Source organism: Megascapheus bottae, chromosome 37 (assembly GCF_031878675.1).
Source record: "Megascapheus bottae isolate mThoBot1 chromosome 37, mThoBot2.hap1, whole genome shotgun sequence".
Classification (NCBI taxonomy): domain Eukaryota; kingdom Metazoa; phylum Chordata; class Mammalia; order Rodentia; family Geomyidae; genus Megascapheus; species Megascapheus bottae.
In genome coordinates, this window is record NC_143545.1 from 807,373 (window position 1) to 824,029 (window position 16,657).

The following is a 16,657-nucleotide window of genomic DNA, read 5'->3' on the forward strand; positions in this document are numbered from 1 at the left end:
AAGATTAAAATGCAGATGAGAACCAAGAGGTCAAAATCCTCCCAGGAAGAAGAGGTGGAACTGAGCGGAGGCTGGACCGCACATCAGGGTAGACGCTTCCCTTTAAAATTCTCACGGCACAAGACGGCGAAGCACCAAGCCGTGCCAAAGATCGCCGTCTCCACGGTCCCTCACAGGATCTGACCTCGACCCGTCACTCCAAACAAGCCCGATCCAAAAGGGATTACAGGGGTGATCTGAGAGACTACCAGAAGGGAACACCGAGGGAGAGCCTCACCTCTGCCGAACAAAGAAAGACCTGGAGGGTGGAACCTCAAAAGCACAGGCGACGAAAGCAAAACAGACAGATGGATTACGCCAAATCAAAAAGCTTCTGTTCTGCCCAACGGACACTCAAGAGGGAAAAGATGACTTGAAGAACATAAGAAAATATGTGCAAGGGGCCGGGAGTTTGGCCTAGTGGTTAAAGTGCTTGCCTAGCATGCGTGAAGACCCGGGTTCGATTCCTCGGTACCACATACATAGACAAAACAAAGCCGGAAGTGGTGCTGAGGCTCAAGTGGTAGAGCTCTAGCCTTGAGAAAGTCCAAGGACAGTGCTCAGGCCCTGAGCCTAAGCCCAGGACTGGCAAAAAACAAAAACAAAAACAAGAAAATATGTGCAAGGGCCAGGAGCATGGCCTAGTGGTAGAGGGCTCGCCTAGCATGCACGAGGCCCTGGGTTCAATTCCTTGGTACCACATACACAGAAAAAGGCCAGAAGTGGTGCTGTGGCTCAATAAACAAGACACACACAGGCTCGTTAAGTTTAGTCACTGGAGATATATATTTTTTTTTCTTTTTTTTTTTTTTTGAGAATCCATCTTTCCTTCTTTCTTTCTCTTCTTTTTTTAAAGACCATAAGAGACTGAAATAGTCTGCGGACCCAGAAAGTTAAGATTTAACCACAGATAGAACGAAAAACAAAAAGGATTTAGCCTCGTTCTACTTACCACACGCGCACAGGATGTGAGGTGACGATATCTGAGTCAGCCTGGCTTAATTATGACACACCTGTCAAGGGTCACACTAATGTGAGCAGCAGCCATCAATACATGTGTAATCGCTTTTCAGTTAACTAGACAAGCAGCGTGTGAAGGGAGGAGTCATGGAGTTACTTTAGTGGTATTCATTACTCTAAACAACACTGTGGAGTCCGGAGCAGCCTAACAAGGCCAAGTGGGAAAAGCCAGGCCTCCCCTTCTCTGCCCAAAGGAGGGCGCTTCCCTGGGGCTCACCGAGGCTGGCTAACCAGCACGTGGAGGAGAGCAAACAGCGAGCAAGCTCCGGGCCGGGTCACACGCTCACGCCATCTGTGGTGTGCGTTCACCGTGCTTCACCTCGTCAGCCCTGACTAAGGTGTCCTGCATTTCCTAGGCTGGTTTTTGACCCCGCACGGGCACACAGGGTTCCAGGACGACGACCTGGGGCCTGGAAGACCTGGCAGAGGGAGAGGAAGTGGGAAGCCACTGACACGTCCCTCCTCACACGAAAAGACCCCGGATGAGGGAGTAAGTAAGCGACCACAGCTTCTCCACACCACCCTCAGGAGTCAGAAAGAAGGCCAGCACCTAATTTAGCCCCACCTCCTGGCCTCGCCACACCATGGCTGCGCCACGCAGCTCCAGGCCGGTCTCCCCACGCACGAGTTCAGCAAGGAAGGCAGAGATGACGAGGACACAGGGGACACCGCTACTGAAGTCAGATGCCCTCTCTAAAGGAAGGCGTCACGGCAAGCTATCAACAGGACAGGAGCAGCCGACCCAGATCTCAGAGATGGCTCAAGGGAACCCAGCCTTGCTCTCCTTCCTCCATTCTCACCTCCATCCTGACGTGCAGTGGAGGCGACTCAATTCTCACCTACTGACCTGAGGTGATGTGAACAGCTGCTTTCTGCGGGGCGCCGGTGCCTCTGCCCTGTCAGCCCCACTGCTCAGGAGCCCAAGAGCCGAGGACAGCGGTTCAAAGCCAGCCCACCAGCACAGGCAGGGAAGTTCAATGAGCCACCAGAAACCCCAAACCGAAGCTGTGGTTCACGTGGTGGAGCACCAGCCTTGAGGTGAAGAGCTCAGGGGGCAGCGCCCAGGCCCTGAGGTCAAGACCACCACCCTTAACTTGCAATCTGTTAACTTTTAATGCACAGCGCCAGCAATTCTTTACTACCTCACCCTGCTGCTTATCCTGCCTCCTTGCCCATCCCCTGCCATGTGCACACGTGTGCAGACACACGCACATGCACACACACGCATTCACAGAGTTCAGTAAGACCTCCCCACAGGTCAGATGCTTAGAGGGGGAAACACGGAAGTCGGATGGATGGATGGATGGAGGAAGTCAGGGCAGGGGGACAAGGCCGGCTTGACACTGAACAGATCTGGATTCTCCCCAGCAGCTCTTTAAGGAAGTGCTTTCGTTTAAAGTCTTCCTCACTCACTCACTCACTCCGTTAGTTTTCTACCCTCACTTTGTGTTTCCTCATGTTTCTTTCTGATCATTATTGGTGCAAAGGATCTTCACTTCAGCACGTGGGTCCACGCACGGGAGGAGGTACACTAACCAACTGCCTCCCGCTTCTTTCGCTTTCCTATCCTCGCCTGAGCAGTTCTCAGTGCCTTTTCTGCCTCCATCCACTCACAGGAGTGTTTTGGTTGTATTCTGCCCTGCCTTTCCTACAACTCTAATTAATAGTCTCCCGTTTGACACGCTTGAGTCATTCACTGTTTTAATGACAAGATTCCACACGGGAGAAAATGTCATAATCATCTTTCTTAGTCTGGCTTATTTTCCTTAACCTGATTTCTAGTTCCACTCATTTTTCCAACAAATGACAGTTCCTGCTTCGTTGTGATGGAATAATACCCTATTGTACATACACACATTTAGATTTCTCACTAGAAGTTAATTTGACTTCTCTGTCTACAAAACATTGCTTCCATTCTGATAAGATTTGTTCCTTTTCTGCAGTGAAGACTACTTACAATTCGTGTGCAGAGTAGCTATGGGACTAATTCTTTAAGAAAATGGTTTTTAAAACGAACACTGTCAATATTCTAGAATGAGTATGTACTTTGTTGTATGACAGCTTGTCAGACATTAAATATCTTTTTGTGTGTGTAAAATAAATTGATTTCCTATTTTCAGACCTTTTCCTTCTCCTAGTGTAATGTAACCCCCTATCATTTCTTCCTCTCAAATTGCATTTTTCTCCCTTTTCTATAGGGAATGTGGACACAGGCGAGTTCTACTGCTCTTGGCCAGTGTTCAGTGGAGGAGGTACGCGTGGCCAGCCGTGGTTGGTATTGTTAATTCCTGTATCGCATGAGGCTACCTGCGATGCGGTGCTTTTGCATTCTTCACCAGCTTGGACGTTCTTACAGATGGAAATCTTAGAGCTTATCCCCAAGTCACCGACTCAGAACCCTAAGGATGGGACTCTGACTTTGAATTTGTGAAGCCCCTCCCCGGGTGAAGCCAATGTACACCAAGAACCACAGCCCAGGGTCACGTCTGGTGGCTCACGCGGCAATCCTGGCTGCTTGGGAGGCTGAGATCTGAGGGCCACAGTTTGAAACTAGCCTCAGCAGGAAAGCTTACGAAACTCTCATCTCTAACCAGCAAAAACACAGAAGTACGAGTGTGGCTCAGGTGGCAGAACACCATCCATGAACAAAAAACAGCTAAGTGACATGCAAGGTCTGGAGTTAAAGCCCCAGTACCAGCGCAAGCAAACGCACACACCTGTGCACAAACACGGAGCCAGCCATCCCTTCTGAATTAGTTTTCTCTATGCGCAAAATATAAACAATATAACCTATCTTATTTATCTCTCAGCTACTACATACAGGAAATAAGAGGTCACACATGACAACACTGTTGTAACAACTGATGGAAGCTGAGAAGACTACCTTTGCCTTACACCAAATTAGACCGGCCACACCTAACATTGAACTCAGATTGTGTGTGGTGGGCATACCTGCAGTCCCAGCCTGAGCGAAGTGAATGATCCCTTGTCTCCAAAACAAAATACCAACAACACGATCAGAGGCACAACTCAAATATTAGAGTGCTTGCCTGGCATGCAGGAGGGCCTAGCTTCAATCCTTAGTTAACAAGAACAACCAAAGAGGTAGAGGTAAGAAAATGAAAGCACAGAACTTGTGTATAAATACAGCTTTTTAAAGTGAGCATAAAGTAAACAAAATCCCACAGAGAAAAAGCAACTGTGGAAATTTGAATTATATTAGCAAAAAAAAAAAAAAACAAACGACAAACCGGGGCTGGGAATATGGCTTATTAGTAGAGCTTGCCTAGCATGTACAAAGACCCGGGTTGATTCCTCAGAATCACATACACAGAAAAAGCCAGAAGTGGTGCTGTGGCTCACGTGGTGGAGCGCCAGTCCAGACCAGTCCAAGTCACACACGAGGAATGAAGAAAGGATGTGGAGAGCGTCACGTGTGGAATGAGTGAGTTACAAGGCCTACAAACAGCTCCTGTACAACGCCAGCTCCACACCTCTCCAGGAGACAGTGTCCCTAGGCCGCTGGGCCAGCACGCCGCACCACACCCGTACCACACCTGGTCCCCAGCTGCAAGGACAGGCTGGCAGTGTGCCAGCGGCTTAGCCCGAGCTGCCCAGGAATCCCGAGAGTTGACCAGGCTTCCTCAAAGCTAAGCTTTCTTTACCAGCCCAGGAGGTCCCCTCGCAATTGACTTCCCCGTGTCCACGCACACAACGCCACCAGCTCCACAGGACACGGTGCAGGCTGGGAAAGGGGGTGGCAGGGCTGGTGAAGTGCCGGGGGGACCTTGAACGGCAGTTCTACTACGGCTGCTGGACCTGGGAACTGGGTTGGTTTATGCGCTTTGTGGATGTGAAGTAAATACGGCCGACATGATTGTGCACTACCATACGGGAAGGAAAAGAACAAAGGGAGAAGAGGAAGACAGACAGACATGGCAATCGGACCAGCAAACAGCCCCAAAGACCCCCGATTCCCAACCTGCGGACCCCCTCAGTGAACCGAGGGGCTCACCAATCACAACCCCCAGACTCCACCTGGCTCCGTGTCCTCCCAGAGGGGCACAGGACACCAGCCCTTTGGTTACAGCCTGGCCTTCGCTGGACGCGGTGTGAGAGGAGAGCGGCGGGCAGGCAGGGTTAGGAGAGCAGAGGGAGGGCAGAGCCGAGGGCGGGGGAGCAGGCCGCTGACCTGCAGCTGCTGGGAGCTGTCGCTCAGGCTGTCCTCCCTTCGCCGGGCCTCCTCCAGCATCTGCGCGCTCTTCTTCTTCTCTACCTGCTCCTTGTGCTTCAGGTTCGCCACCTTCTTATTCTGGTCTTTCACCTGCCTGGTGGGAGAAGGGCAGCCATCAGGCTTCGCAGGTCACACGCAGAGAGCACGTGTTCATCCAGAAAGGCCGGGCCACCTGAGGGCCGGCAGTGCACCACGTACGGGGCTCCAGTGCATGTGCACAGAGCTCAGCAGAGGCTGGCGGGAGCCGAGGCTGGCGCTGAGGGCAGCCAGCCCCAGCCAGCCGTGTGCTGCCGAGCAAAGGGTTCTAACACAAGCCCAGCCCAACACACGGACCTCCACCGTGGGCCCCGGACCCCGCCCTCGCCGACGGCGCAGCCCCTCCCGCCTCCCTCTGGCACTTCCTTTGTGCTCGGCCTGGTTTTGAACTTGGTAAAACTGACTGGTAACCTACTTTCTTCCTCCCCCTTAACGCCTCGAGACTGCGATGCAGCAAGGACGGCCATTCTGTCGCGGCTTTGATTTTCACGGCAACACTAAAGAAGACGTGGCAATGGCTTCGCTCCCCAGGGTGCAGACACATGGGGGGCTTTTTCTTGCCACTATAAATAAGCGGTGCTGGGGCCGGGAGTTTGGCCTAGTGGTAGAGTGCTTGCCTAGCATGCATGAAGACCCGGGTTCGATTCCTCGGTACCACATACATAGAAAAAAGCCAGAAGTGGTGCTGAGGCTCAAGTGGTAGAGCTCTAGCCTTGAGAAAATCCAAGGACGGTGCTCAGGCCCTGAGCCCAAGCCCAGGACTGGCAAAACAAACAAACAAACAAATAAATAAATGAGCGGTGCCACCGTGGTACAAACTGACCGAGAGGCACCAGCGCTGGGCTTCCACGGGCACACAGTTGGCACGGCTGCCTTGTCCCGGCATTTTATGAACACATCCCCTCACCTTTGACCTTTTGCCAATAGAGTGGATGTAAAATAATCGGTTTTTGTTTGCTTTGGTTTTTCTTTTTTTCAGGTCTGGCATCAATTCCAGGACTTTTCACATAGTGCATAAACGATCACTGAGCTACATCCAAAGACAGTGAGTGAGAAAGAGGAGGAAGGGAGGGAGAGACAGAGAGAAAGAGGGAGAACACAAGAGAGAGAGGAAGGAGGGAGGGAGAGCTAACGGAAAGTAAGACAGCAATACAGAAACAAAATGGAGCATCAGTGGCTCATGTAAAATAGGAAAACCCCCAAAGGATTATGTCACTGTAGAATGACACACAGACACACCCCACCCAAGAGAAATTAAAATGGAAACACAACATACCAAGATGTAGTTCTAAAAAGGATTCACCAAGGGAAAGAAGGAAAGTTCTCAAACAACCTAACTTTAAACCACAAGGAACCGCAAGGACAACGAACTCAACACCAAGTCAGGCAGAGAGGGAACCATGGAGAGCAGAAATAAATGAACCAGAGGCTGGAAAGACCACCGAGAGACCAATAGTGATAAAAATAAAAATAAACGTTTAAGAGGCTAAAACAGGAAAATCTTTAAGTAGACTTAACCAAGAAAAACAAAGGAATTCAAATAAAAGCAGAAATGCGAGTGAAAACAGCATGAACCACGTGAGGCAGACAGTGAGCGTCACAAGGATTGTTACAGAAACCCAAGCGTTAGGATTCTCTTCATTTGATTTCCCCTGACCATTTTCATGACCGCTCCCACCCTGTCCCGGTTCTTGAACTCAGAGCTTGGGCGCTGTCCCTGAGTTGCTTCTTCATGCTACCACTTGAGCCACAGAGTCATTCTGGCCTTTTCTTGTATGTGGTAGTGAGGAATCAGACTCAGGGCTTCATATGCGCTAGGCAAGCACTCTACCACTAGGGCACATGCCCAGCCCTAGTCTCTTTTTTTTTTTTTTGGTGGGGGGAGGGATCGCGGGGCTTGAACTTGGCCTGGGCGTTGTCCCTGAGCTCTTCCGCTCAAGGATGCCTCCCTACCCTTGAGCCAAGCTCCACTTCCTGTTTTCTAGAGGTTAACTGGAGATAAGAGACTCTCGGACTTTAGTGCCTGGGCTGGCTTTGATCCTTGATCCTCCGGAGAGGTAGGGTTACAGGTGTGAGCCACCCAGCTAACTTTTAAAGTTCAAATCTCCACAGTCACACCTCGGCCAAGTTTTATGCACCAATATGATTTCTATACATCTCTTTGCTGGCATAAATTGTAGCGTTTTCGTTTTCTGTCGGAATGGAAGAAAACGTTAGTAATCATACTGCCTCTGTTTTAGTACAAGCATACTGACCTTGAGGTGAGACTGAAGAAGACAGCAAGTCCAGGGAGAAAATGTGAAAGAGAAAGTTAAAAAGAATTAGTGAGGACAATATTTGGGAATATTATTCAACACAGACGCAGACAAAACATGTAGCACAAGACTAAAGAGAATCAAGTAGCAGAATTTGCATAGGCAGTAAAATAAAGTCACTTCAGTTAGTCTAGAGATCTCACCAAGGATACATTACACCTGTTAGATTACACCATTGTAGTTGAATGGAAGTTTCTAAAGGAAAAAAAAAAGTTGTCAAAAGTTTATCACTTCTGGGGCTGGGAGTTTGGCCCACTGGTAGAATGCTTGCCTAGCAAGCATGAAGACCCAGGTTTGATTCTTTGGCACCACATACACAGAAAAAGCAGGAGGTGGAAGCCGGGAGTTTGGCCTAGTGGTTAAAGTGCTTGCCTAGCATGCATGAAGACCCGGGTTCGATTCCTCGGTACCACATACATAGAAAAAAGCTGGAAGTGGTGCTGAGGCTCAAGTGGTAGAGCTCTAGCCTTGAGAAAGTCCAAGGACAGTGCTCAGGCCCTGAGCTGAGGCCCAGGACTGGCAAAAAAAACAAAAACAAAAACAAAAAAGCAGGAGGTGGAGCTGAGGCTCAAGTGGTAGAGGTCTAGTCTCGGAAAAGTCCAAGAATAGTGCTCAGGCCCTGAGATCAAGCCTCAGGATTGGAAAAAAAATGGATGCTAAAAAAATACAGAAATGTTGACAATTGGGCTGGGAGTTTGGCCTAGTGGTTAAAGTGCTTGCCTAGCATGCATGAAGACCCAGGTTCGATTCCTCGGTACCACATACACAGAAAAAAAGCCGGAAGTGGTGCTGAGGCTCAAGTGGTAGAGCTCTAGCCTTGAGAAAATCCAAGGACAGTGCTCAGGCCCTGAGCTCAAGCCCAGGACTGGCAAAAAAAAAAAAAAAAAAAAGAAATGTTGACAATTTTTTTTTTAAAGTTTGGAAGAAAAAAACTTAAAAGACCACGGAATAGAAGAGAAGGCTGTTGGCCTCCTTCTTAGTTGAGAAGATAGAACTGGTTGGGGCCCGGGGCTCACACCTGCCATGCTACTTACTCCTGGAGACTAAGATCTGAGGATTGTGGTTCAAAGCCAGCCAGAGCAGAAAAGTCTCGTGAGACTTTTAACTCCAGTCAAGCACCAAAGTAAATAAACAGAGTGCTAGCCTTGAGCAAAAAGGCTCAAGAACAGTGCCCAGGCCCAGAGTTCAAGCCTCGGGACTGCTCCCTCCCCCCACAAAAAAGCTAGAAGTGGTATGAAGTCATGGGACAATTTCTGTCAGCTTAGTTTCGTATTTCCAGAAAATGACCAGTCCTTGAACCACCACCCATTCCACCGAGGACCCACGCAATTGAAAGGATAACGAAACAGACACAGGTGGCTTCCATTATTTTTTAGAATGCCAAACCCGAATTTACCAGAAGAATTTCAAATGATTTTTCTCAAATCTTAAAAGAAAAAAAAAACTCCCTAATACTGAGTAATATTTCTTATCCTAAACCTACCGCCTATTCTCGAATGGTGCAATCTACAGGCAAGGGTGCAGGTGAATGAGAGGCTCTAGAGGCTCTAGAGGCACCCCGCAGAGGGGAGGTGTGGGCTTAATCCCCAACACAGTTCGACACCCCGACGCTTCACTATTGCCCTTCATAATACTGCTCTTTTTAAGGATTCATCAATTTCACTGAACTTAGCATTATCTTCCATATGGGTAAGAGTTCTAACGGCCAAGAACCTCTGGATTGTCTTTATAATCGCCATTTTTTTTTTTTTTTTTTGCTCGAAGAACTGAAAATAGGCTGGGTATGGTGGCTTGCATCTATAATCCCAGCAGTTTGGGAGTGGGAGACAGAAGGATTGCAGCTGCAGGCCAGCTTAGGCAATTAATTAATTAATTAAAGGCAGCAAAGACTCTATCTCAGAGAACAGGGTAAGCATGGCAGCTCATACCTCTAAACCCAGCTCCTGCCCAAGCAAAGCCTGAGAGACTTCTCTCTGAAAAAATAACTTGAAAGTCCAGTGTGGGGCATGATTCAAGTGGAGAGCACCTAGCCAAGCAGGTGGAAAGTCCTGAGTTCAAACTCCAGCCCCCCCCCCCCCCGCCCCAGCACAGAAGAACCAAACCCAAAAGGTTTATTTCTTGACTGGAAGCATCATCTGAATTAGCATTGAATGCTGGCAAAAACTTAGCGATGGCCAGGCGTCCGGGGGCTCACACCTAAAATCCTAGATGGACGCCCCGCTATGGAGGAAGCTGGGGCAGGAAGCAGGACCCCGTATCAACAACAACCAGTGTGAACAATGGCTAGAGGCGAGACACCTGACAAGTGCAAGACCCCGAGTTCGAATTCCAATATTGCAAAAGAAACCTTAATGACTGAATAGAAATGAGCGAGCCAGATTCGGCATACAGTTAAAAACCAAAGCTTAAAAAATAACTCACTTGAGCATGAATAAAAGGGTATCACCGTTCTTTCTTCATAGCTGGGAGTAGCAGGACACACCTGTAATCCCAGCACCTGAGCTACAGGACGCTTCTGAGTTTGCAGGCTGCCTGGTCTACCAGGCGAGGCCCTGTCTTGTAGCTGCACCGCAGGTGAGAGGCCAATTCAGAAGACAGATGTCAGTCTTCTAACATGCCCCCACGTGCCCTGTAATTCGTCTGTACCAATCGCCGGTGAAGTATTAAACAGGATGCTCAGAGGCAAAGAGGCTAACCTAGGAAAGACTGTTCCCCAGAGCTGCTTTCATCTTGTCAGCTAGGACACCACTGGTACGTACTGCAGGGCTTTATGGAGGACAGGGGCAAATCCACAGGAAAACGCTGAGCTGACTCCTGCCACTGGTGAGCGAGCACCTTTCAACACACATGTCCCAGTTTCACAGCCCGTGTGCTGAACTTCTTAGGGAACACATTTAGGAAGTCTGCACACAGATTGGCCGGTACTGCAGTCTAATGTCCACACTGCTAGCTAAGCCAAGGGATCAAGGAAACCGCTGGCAAGAAATTTCTGCCCAGGAATTTGGGGGACCTGGCTGTGCGCTGAGACCAGTGAAATTGACTGGGGAAGCAGAGGTGGAGAACAAACAGCACCCCCAGCAAGCTGGAGGCGAGGGAAGCAAGGAGATCAAGTAAAGAAGTCGTCTACTCCTGGAATGCTTCCTGCTGCTTTTCTCCCTTGGTTCGTTGGTGTTTAGGAGTTCCTCACTTCTGCGGGCAGCGCCTGCTCACTGGACAATCACGCTGAGACTGGACTCTGACTCTGCACTTGGGGTGACCACAACCTAAATTTACGCCAAAGCTGTGCATGGTTCATTTCTACGTGGGAGATGGAGCTCTAGGACCTGAGGCTTCTCGGGAACCCTCTAAGGAAAACATATTACAGAAAGCTGTTTTAAAAGAGGGATGACAAAGAACAACAGAAGGGGAAAGCATGAACTCATCATGAGTTGAATTAAAATCCCTTCATCTAGTTTCACATCCGTTTAAAATAGAAACATATGATTACATCATGTCCATTTAAAAAAATGCTTTCCTCCACTTCTAGACTCAACAAAACCTCGTGTTTGTTCAGTCTGCATCTCCTGCCTCAGCCTGCAACTACAGGCAGGAATCATCACACCTGACTCAACCAAACAACTGTATTCACACCTTTATAGGCGTCACTGCACCAAAGACAGAAGATGTGCCATGACTTTCAGCATCACTAGAAAAAAATATCACGCCACGCTGTTACATATAAACATGCCCCAATCTCAGATGTTAAAAATGGGCATTTAATTGTGACAAAATGAGGAAAGAGAAAGTTATCTTTACTTGATTCAACCTACAGACTAAAAGCAACCCCACCGAATTCAATTATGTAAGAATGTTGCATGCGTGTGAACTCATTTACCCTTTCAGAGAAGAAAACAGCCACGGGGTAACATATTGTGAACACGTGCACGTATATTCATGCCAACACATGACATACACGTGTGTGCATTCACGTCAACACACTGTGAACACATGGATGTACATTTGGTATTAACGTGTGTGTGCATGCATATGCACTGGGAACACACAAAAGACACAAACAGGAAGATTTTCTATGTTACTATGATTTTCTATGTTACTATCTAAGTGTTAGGGACTACAGAATCTCCATCTTTCGAAATTCTCAAGGTTCTGCATCTCACAGAAGTACAGGTGACTTGATAAAGGAGAAGAAAAGATGCCACCTAAGCCGGGTGCCAGTGGCTCACGTCTGTCATCCGAGCTACTCAGGAGGCTGAGATGTGGGGATCATGGTTGGAAGCCAGTCTGGGCAGAAAAGTCCTCCCAAGACTATCTTCAATGAGCCACTCAACAACTGGAAGTGGCACTGTGGCTCAAACTGGGACAGCCCTCGCCTTGAGCACAAAGAGCTCAGGGACAGCGCCCAGGTCCCGAGTTCAAGTCCCCCAGGACTGATCAAAATAAGAAAAGAAAAGAAAGGTCCCACCTAGGTTTTCTCCACGCTGGGTCAACTGGCTGTTCTTCAACACTGACCACACATACCGCAAGCAAGCCCGAGCAGGAGCAGGAGCAGGAGCCAAGGCGGCAAGGGACTCTAGCTCAGAACTGCAGCCTCACGTCACACTTACTTTCCCAGAAGTCCCACACAAACCCCCCTGACGGGGTGGGGACAGAAACCTGGTGTGGATGGTACCACGGACAGGAGACTGGCTTTCTGAGAAACAGCATGGCCAAGGGGCAGGAGAGACACACACACATAAACACAAGACACACAGGTGAAGTAAGAACAATGGAAAGGACATGGTAAGGCAGATCCAGAGGAGGTAAAGGACTCCACAGTGGACCACCGGGAGACAAGACACTACCCGGGAGACGGTGACAGGGCAACAGGAGAAGCAGATGGTCAGTAAGGAACCGCAGGCACACGTGCACCTGGGTCTCCAATGGATGGGAAGGAAAGGAACGGGGGTGAGGGGTAAGGGGTGGCTGGGGGGGGGGGTCAGCTGTCCTTAGCAGGGACAGGATGCGCTATCTGCCTCCTAGAACGAGGCCAGTGAGAAGAAAATCCAACCAGCCATCACACTGCACATTACCACTTTTGCTTAAAACACGGGGTCAACATTGGTGACAAAGGTAAAATCCCCATCCATGTGTGGAGACAACACCAGCCAGTAAGCCACCCAGAGCAGAGCTAAGTCACCTTGGTGAGAGAAACTTAAAGAGCCCGCTGGCGTGAGCTCCGGCTCAGCCACTGGGCTGCTTCAGGGAGGGGCTGGAAGCCATGGTGGTACCATTATCTACTCACCACAGATTCACCTAGCTGACTGAAAAACCAATTCCAAAGCTTACAGCTAAAACCGAGTTGGGGAAGTGGGACTTTTGTTGCTGGTGGTGTTTCGGGGTGTGTCGGGGGAGGTATGAGAGCCCAAAAAGCCCAGCTGTGAATTTGGAAGGTCTTCTTAAAACACTTGAGAGTTTCCTGGAAAGGTCAGCCAGGCCTCGTTTAACTGGAATTCAAATCAATCCTGGATGTGGGCTAATTCCACCCTAAACTGCATGGGAGCCAAGGTGGGGTAGAAGGGGTAGGCTAAGGTTTATGCAAATTGTAAGCTGTTTACTGTTTAGTTTCAGTTCCCAAGATACTAAAATCATCTATCATTTGTGTACAAAACATTGTCACATGATTCCCTATACAAAACCAATGTAAAAAATTTTTTGGTTTGGGCTGGGAGTTTGGCCTAGTGGTAAGAGTGCTTGCCTAGCATGCATAAAGACCCAGGTTCAATTACTTGGTACCACATACGTAGAAAAGTCGGAAATGGTGCTGTGGCTCAAGTGGTAGAGTGCTAGCTTTGAGGAAAGCCCAAGGACAGTGCTCAGGCCCTGAGTTCAAGCCCCAGGACTGACAAAAAAAAAAAAGAAATGTTTGGTGAATGAACCTTGGGACTTAAAGCTGACAAAAAGCTACAGGTTCCCTGCCCAACCCCCCAAACCTCAATTGATATTTTCAATGTAACTATCTAGTTTATTGGTTTATTTCCATTTTCTTTAGAGCACTCTTCTTCAAGTAGTTTTACAAAGGTACTGCCATTCAGCAAAGTAATGTATGAATACCAATGCGTCTTAATCAATGTCATTTTCCTATCACCTTTTAAAGACTGCAGTAAAGAATCTACATTGAGACAGGGAGTGTGGCCTAGTGGTAGAATGCTCGCCTCGCATGCACGAAGACCTGGGTTGGATTCCATGGTACCACATACATAGAAAAAAGCCAGAAGTGGTGCTGTGGCTCAAGTGGTAGAGCTCTAGCCTTGAGAAAACCCAAGAATAATGCTCAAAGCCCTGAGTTCAAGGCCCAGGACTGGCACACAAGCACGCACACACACACACAAAATCTACATTGACTCTATCTTGACTTAGTGTAGCAAGTAGATAAAAAGTTAAAAAGAAAAAGGGGGGCATTCTAGAACCTAAATTCAGAAGCAGGTACCACTGAAACATTCTTGTACAACCGAAATAACTCACTGCTTGGAGCCATGCTTTGGTTGTTCAAACCCAGTGTCTCCCATTCGCTTTCTTTTCCGTACCTTTCTAACTCGGCTATCTTCTTATCTTTATCGTTCTTTTCATTTTCCACCTCCTTCAAGATTTCCAGGAGGCGGTCCACTTCTGCCTGGGCCTTGACAGAATCCTCTTTATACCTTGTGATCTCTCCTTCAAGCTGCTGAATTCTCTCGTTCATCTCTGGGCTGGCTCTGGCTTCCTGTGCCTACCAAAAGAGAAGGAAAGAAAAATGGGTTCAGATTCTGTCACACACAGTAGCACCAGGCAAACCATGGCCCAAAGAACTATTGACAGTGCCATTTCAACAGCAGACTTTAGAAAGCTGGGGTGCGAAGGAAAACATTGATGTTAACTGACTTTATCCCTTGTTATCAGTAAGGGTGGGAGCTGGGTATACAAAAAAATCTTCCTCTCCTCCTAGAGTTGAGACCTTGGAGGTGAAGGACTCTGAAGACTGCGCGACGCTCTGCCAGCTGAGGGAATCCCGGGGTGATGAACGAGACAGGATGCACCCCGCCACGTCCATCCTCCACCGGGTCCATAACAAAGGGCAAAGCATTGCAGCACCATTTCCAGGAAACACAAGCTGCGGCGGAAATGGAGACTTCCATGCTGTAGTCTCTCTCACACTTCACATGCAAGCCAACTGCAGATCTTATCTTCTAGCTGCCATGCATGAAGCTAATAAGCAGTACGGGAATGTTAAGAGAACGCATGTGGGCAAGATGGTGTTTCAAACTCGGGGGGTCATACTACCCCTGGGGAAGTTCTGCCGTGGAGATGTGAGGGGAGCCCAGCCCCCACCTTTCGCAGCTGTGCCTCCACTTTCAGGCACTCCTCCTTCTTCTGCTGCAGGGCGATCTCCAGCGTCTTCAGCCGAGAGTCCTTTTTCAGCCCGGAGGACGCCAGGGACGACGCGTGCTCCTTCAGGTCCAAGAGCGAAGCCTGGAAGAAGCAAACAAGCCAACACCGCAGGGAAGAAAGCATTGAGTTCTAACTGCTCACCGTTCAGAAACACACAAACTAATAAGCAATACCTGCTGTCCATTCAAGTATTAATTAAAGGGAGGAAGACCCCGAGCGCGCTCAGAGTGCTAACCACGCTCCCATGCTCACAGATTAAAAACAGACAATCTGTGCATGTTCGCAGCCAAGCTCAGTAGCAACGCGAACCCCAACAGACAACTCTTTTCTCCTTTTATAAGGAGATGCTACTGGGAACACAGAAGACTTTGAAGGGCTCTGCCTCGTGATCCGACAGCTCAGCTCTTGGCCTTCTCACTACATGGACCCCAATGACAGCCTTCTTCAAATGCAAATTAAAATATATTGTTATCTAACTTACTAGCTGTTTCTAACTGCTGTTCTTATAAAGAAATTATCCTCTTTTTACAGCCTCCTTTTGTCTGTCACTTTTCTTACGACTCACACCATTGCTTCCTCAAGCGGACTCTACTTGAAGATGTATAAAAACGTCACTGACAAGGAAGAAGCCAACTGAACAGTGGAAGAGGAAGTAAAAGACTTAGGATAGGAGAAAACCAATCAGCGCTCGGCGTCTCCCTGCCTTTGTGGCGTTTCAAAGGCGTGTGGTGTGGGGTGCGGGGAGGATGGGTTTCTGGGGACACTGTGTGGAAGAGCTGAGCAAACAGCGAGGCCAGGCTGAGGACGCGAACCGGGGATGGTCACCTCTTTCTCAGAGAGGTCGCCTTGCAACACACTGACTTTCTCCTTCAACTCTTTCAGGTCTTTTTTGTAGTTATCCATTTCCTCTTGCTTCTCTCGCTCATCTCGGTCCCGCTGCTCCTTTAAGCGTTCGATTGTCCGCTCCTGAGAGGGCAGAAATCAAGAAGAGGCTCGTTTGGACTTTAATGACGGTTTCTGCTTCAGATGACCAAGTGTGATACCTGCACCCTCTTCTCCAAAGACAGTGAGCTTGTCCAGAATTTATGGCTTTGTTTTTGGTTTTTTGCAGTAATAGGGCTTAGAGTCAGCATGGGAGCTTGCCAGCCACACACTCGCGCCTTGTTCTGCTCTGGTTATGTCTGAGCTGGAGTCTTCGTTCTTGGCCAGGTACCTGCTTGGCTGGATCATGGGTCTCCTGTCTTTCACTCCCACCACAGAGGGGAAGCTAAGTGCATGCCACTACGCCCTAACAATGAACTGAGAAGGGGTCTCACAAAGTGTTTTGCCCAGGTTGGGATCAAACAGAAATTCTCCCATTCTCAGCCTCCAAAGTAGCTAAGATTAAAGATATGAGCAACTAACATCTGGCTCAAAAACTTATTTTTTCAAGAATTCATCCTTCCAGGGCCTAGCGGCAGAATGCTTGCCTAGCATGCAATTCCTTGATACCACATACACAGAAAAAGTTGGATGTGGTGCCGTGGCTCAAGTGGTAGAGCGCTAACCTTGAGCAAAAGCAGCTCAGAGACAGTGCCCAGGCCCCAGGACTGGGGGCGGGAGGGGGGAA

General features: G+C 48.8%; 1 protein-coding gene across 8 annotated transcripts in view; it reads right to left on the minus strand.

Moving 5' to 3' along the window:
* Erc1 (ELKS/RAB6-interacting/CAST family member 1) overlaps positions 1–16,657 on the minus strand; it is an 89,549-nt gene that overhangs the window by 18,923 nt on the left and 53,969 nt on the right. For all 8 annotated transcript variants that reach the window (XM_090325275.1, XM_090325274.1, XM_090325272.1 and 5 more), the window contains 4 exons: positions 15,874–16,014; positions 14,989–15,129; positions 14,208–14,389; positions 5,252–5,387 (listed from right to left, as the gene is read on the minus strand). In XM_090325275.1, coding sequence (XP_090181401.1) covers positions 5,252–5,387; positions 14,208–14,389; positions 14,989–15,129; positions 15,874–16,014 — 600 coding nt within the window. The remainder of the gene's footprint in view (positions 1–5,251; positions 5,388–14,207; positions 14,390–14,988; positions 15,130–15,873; positions 16,015–16,657) is intronic.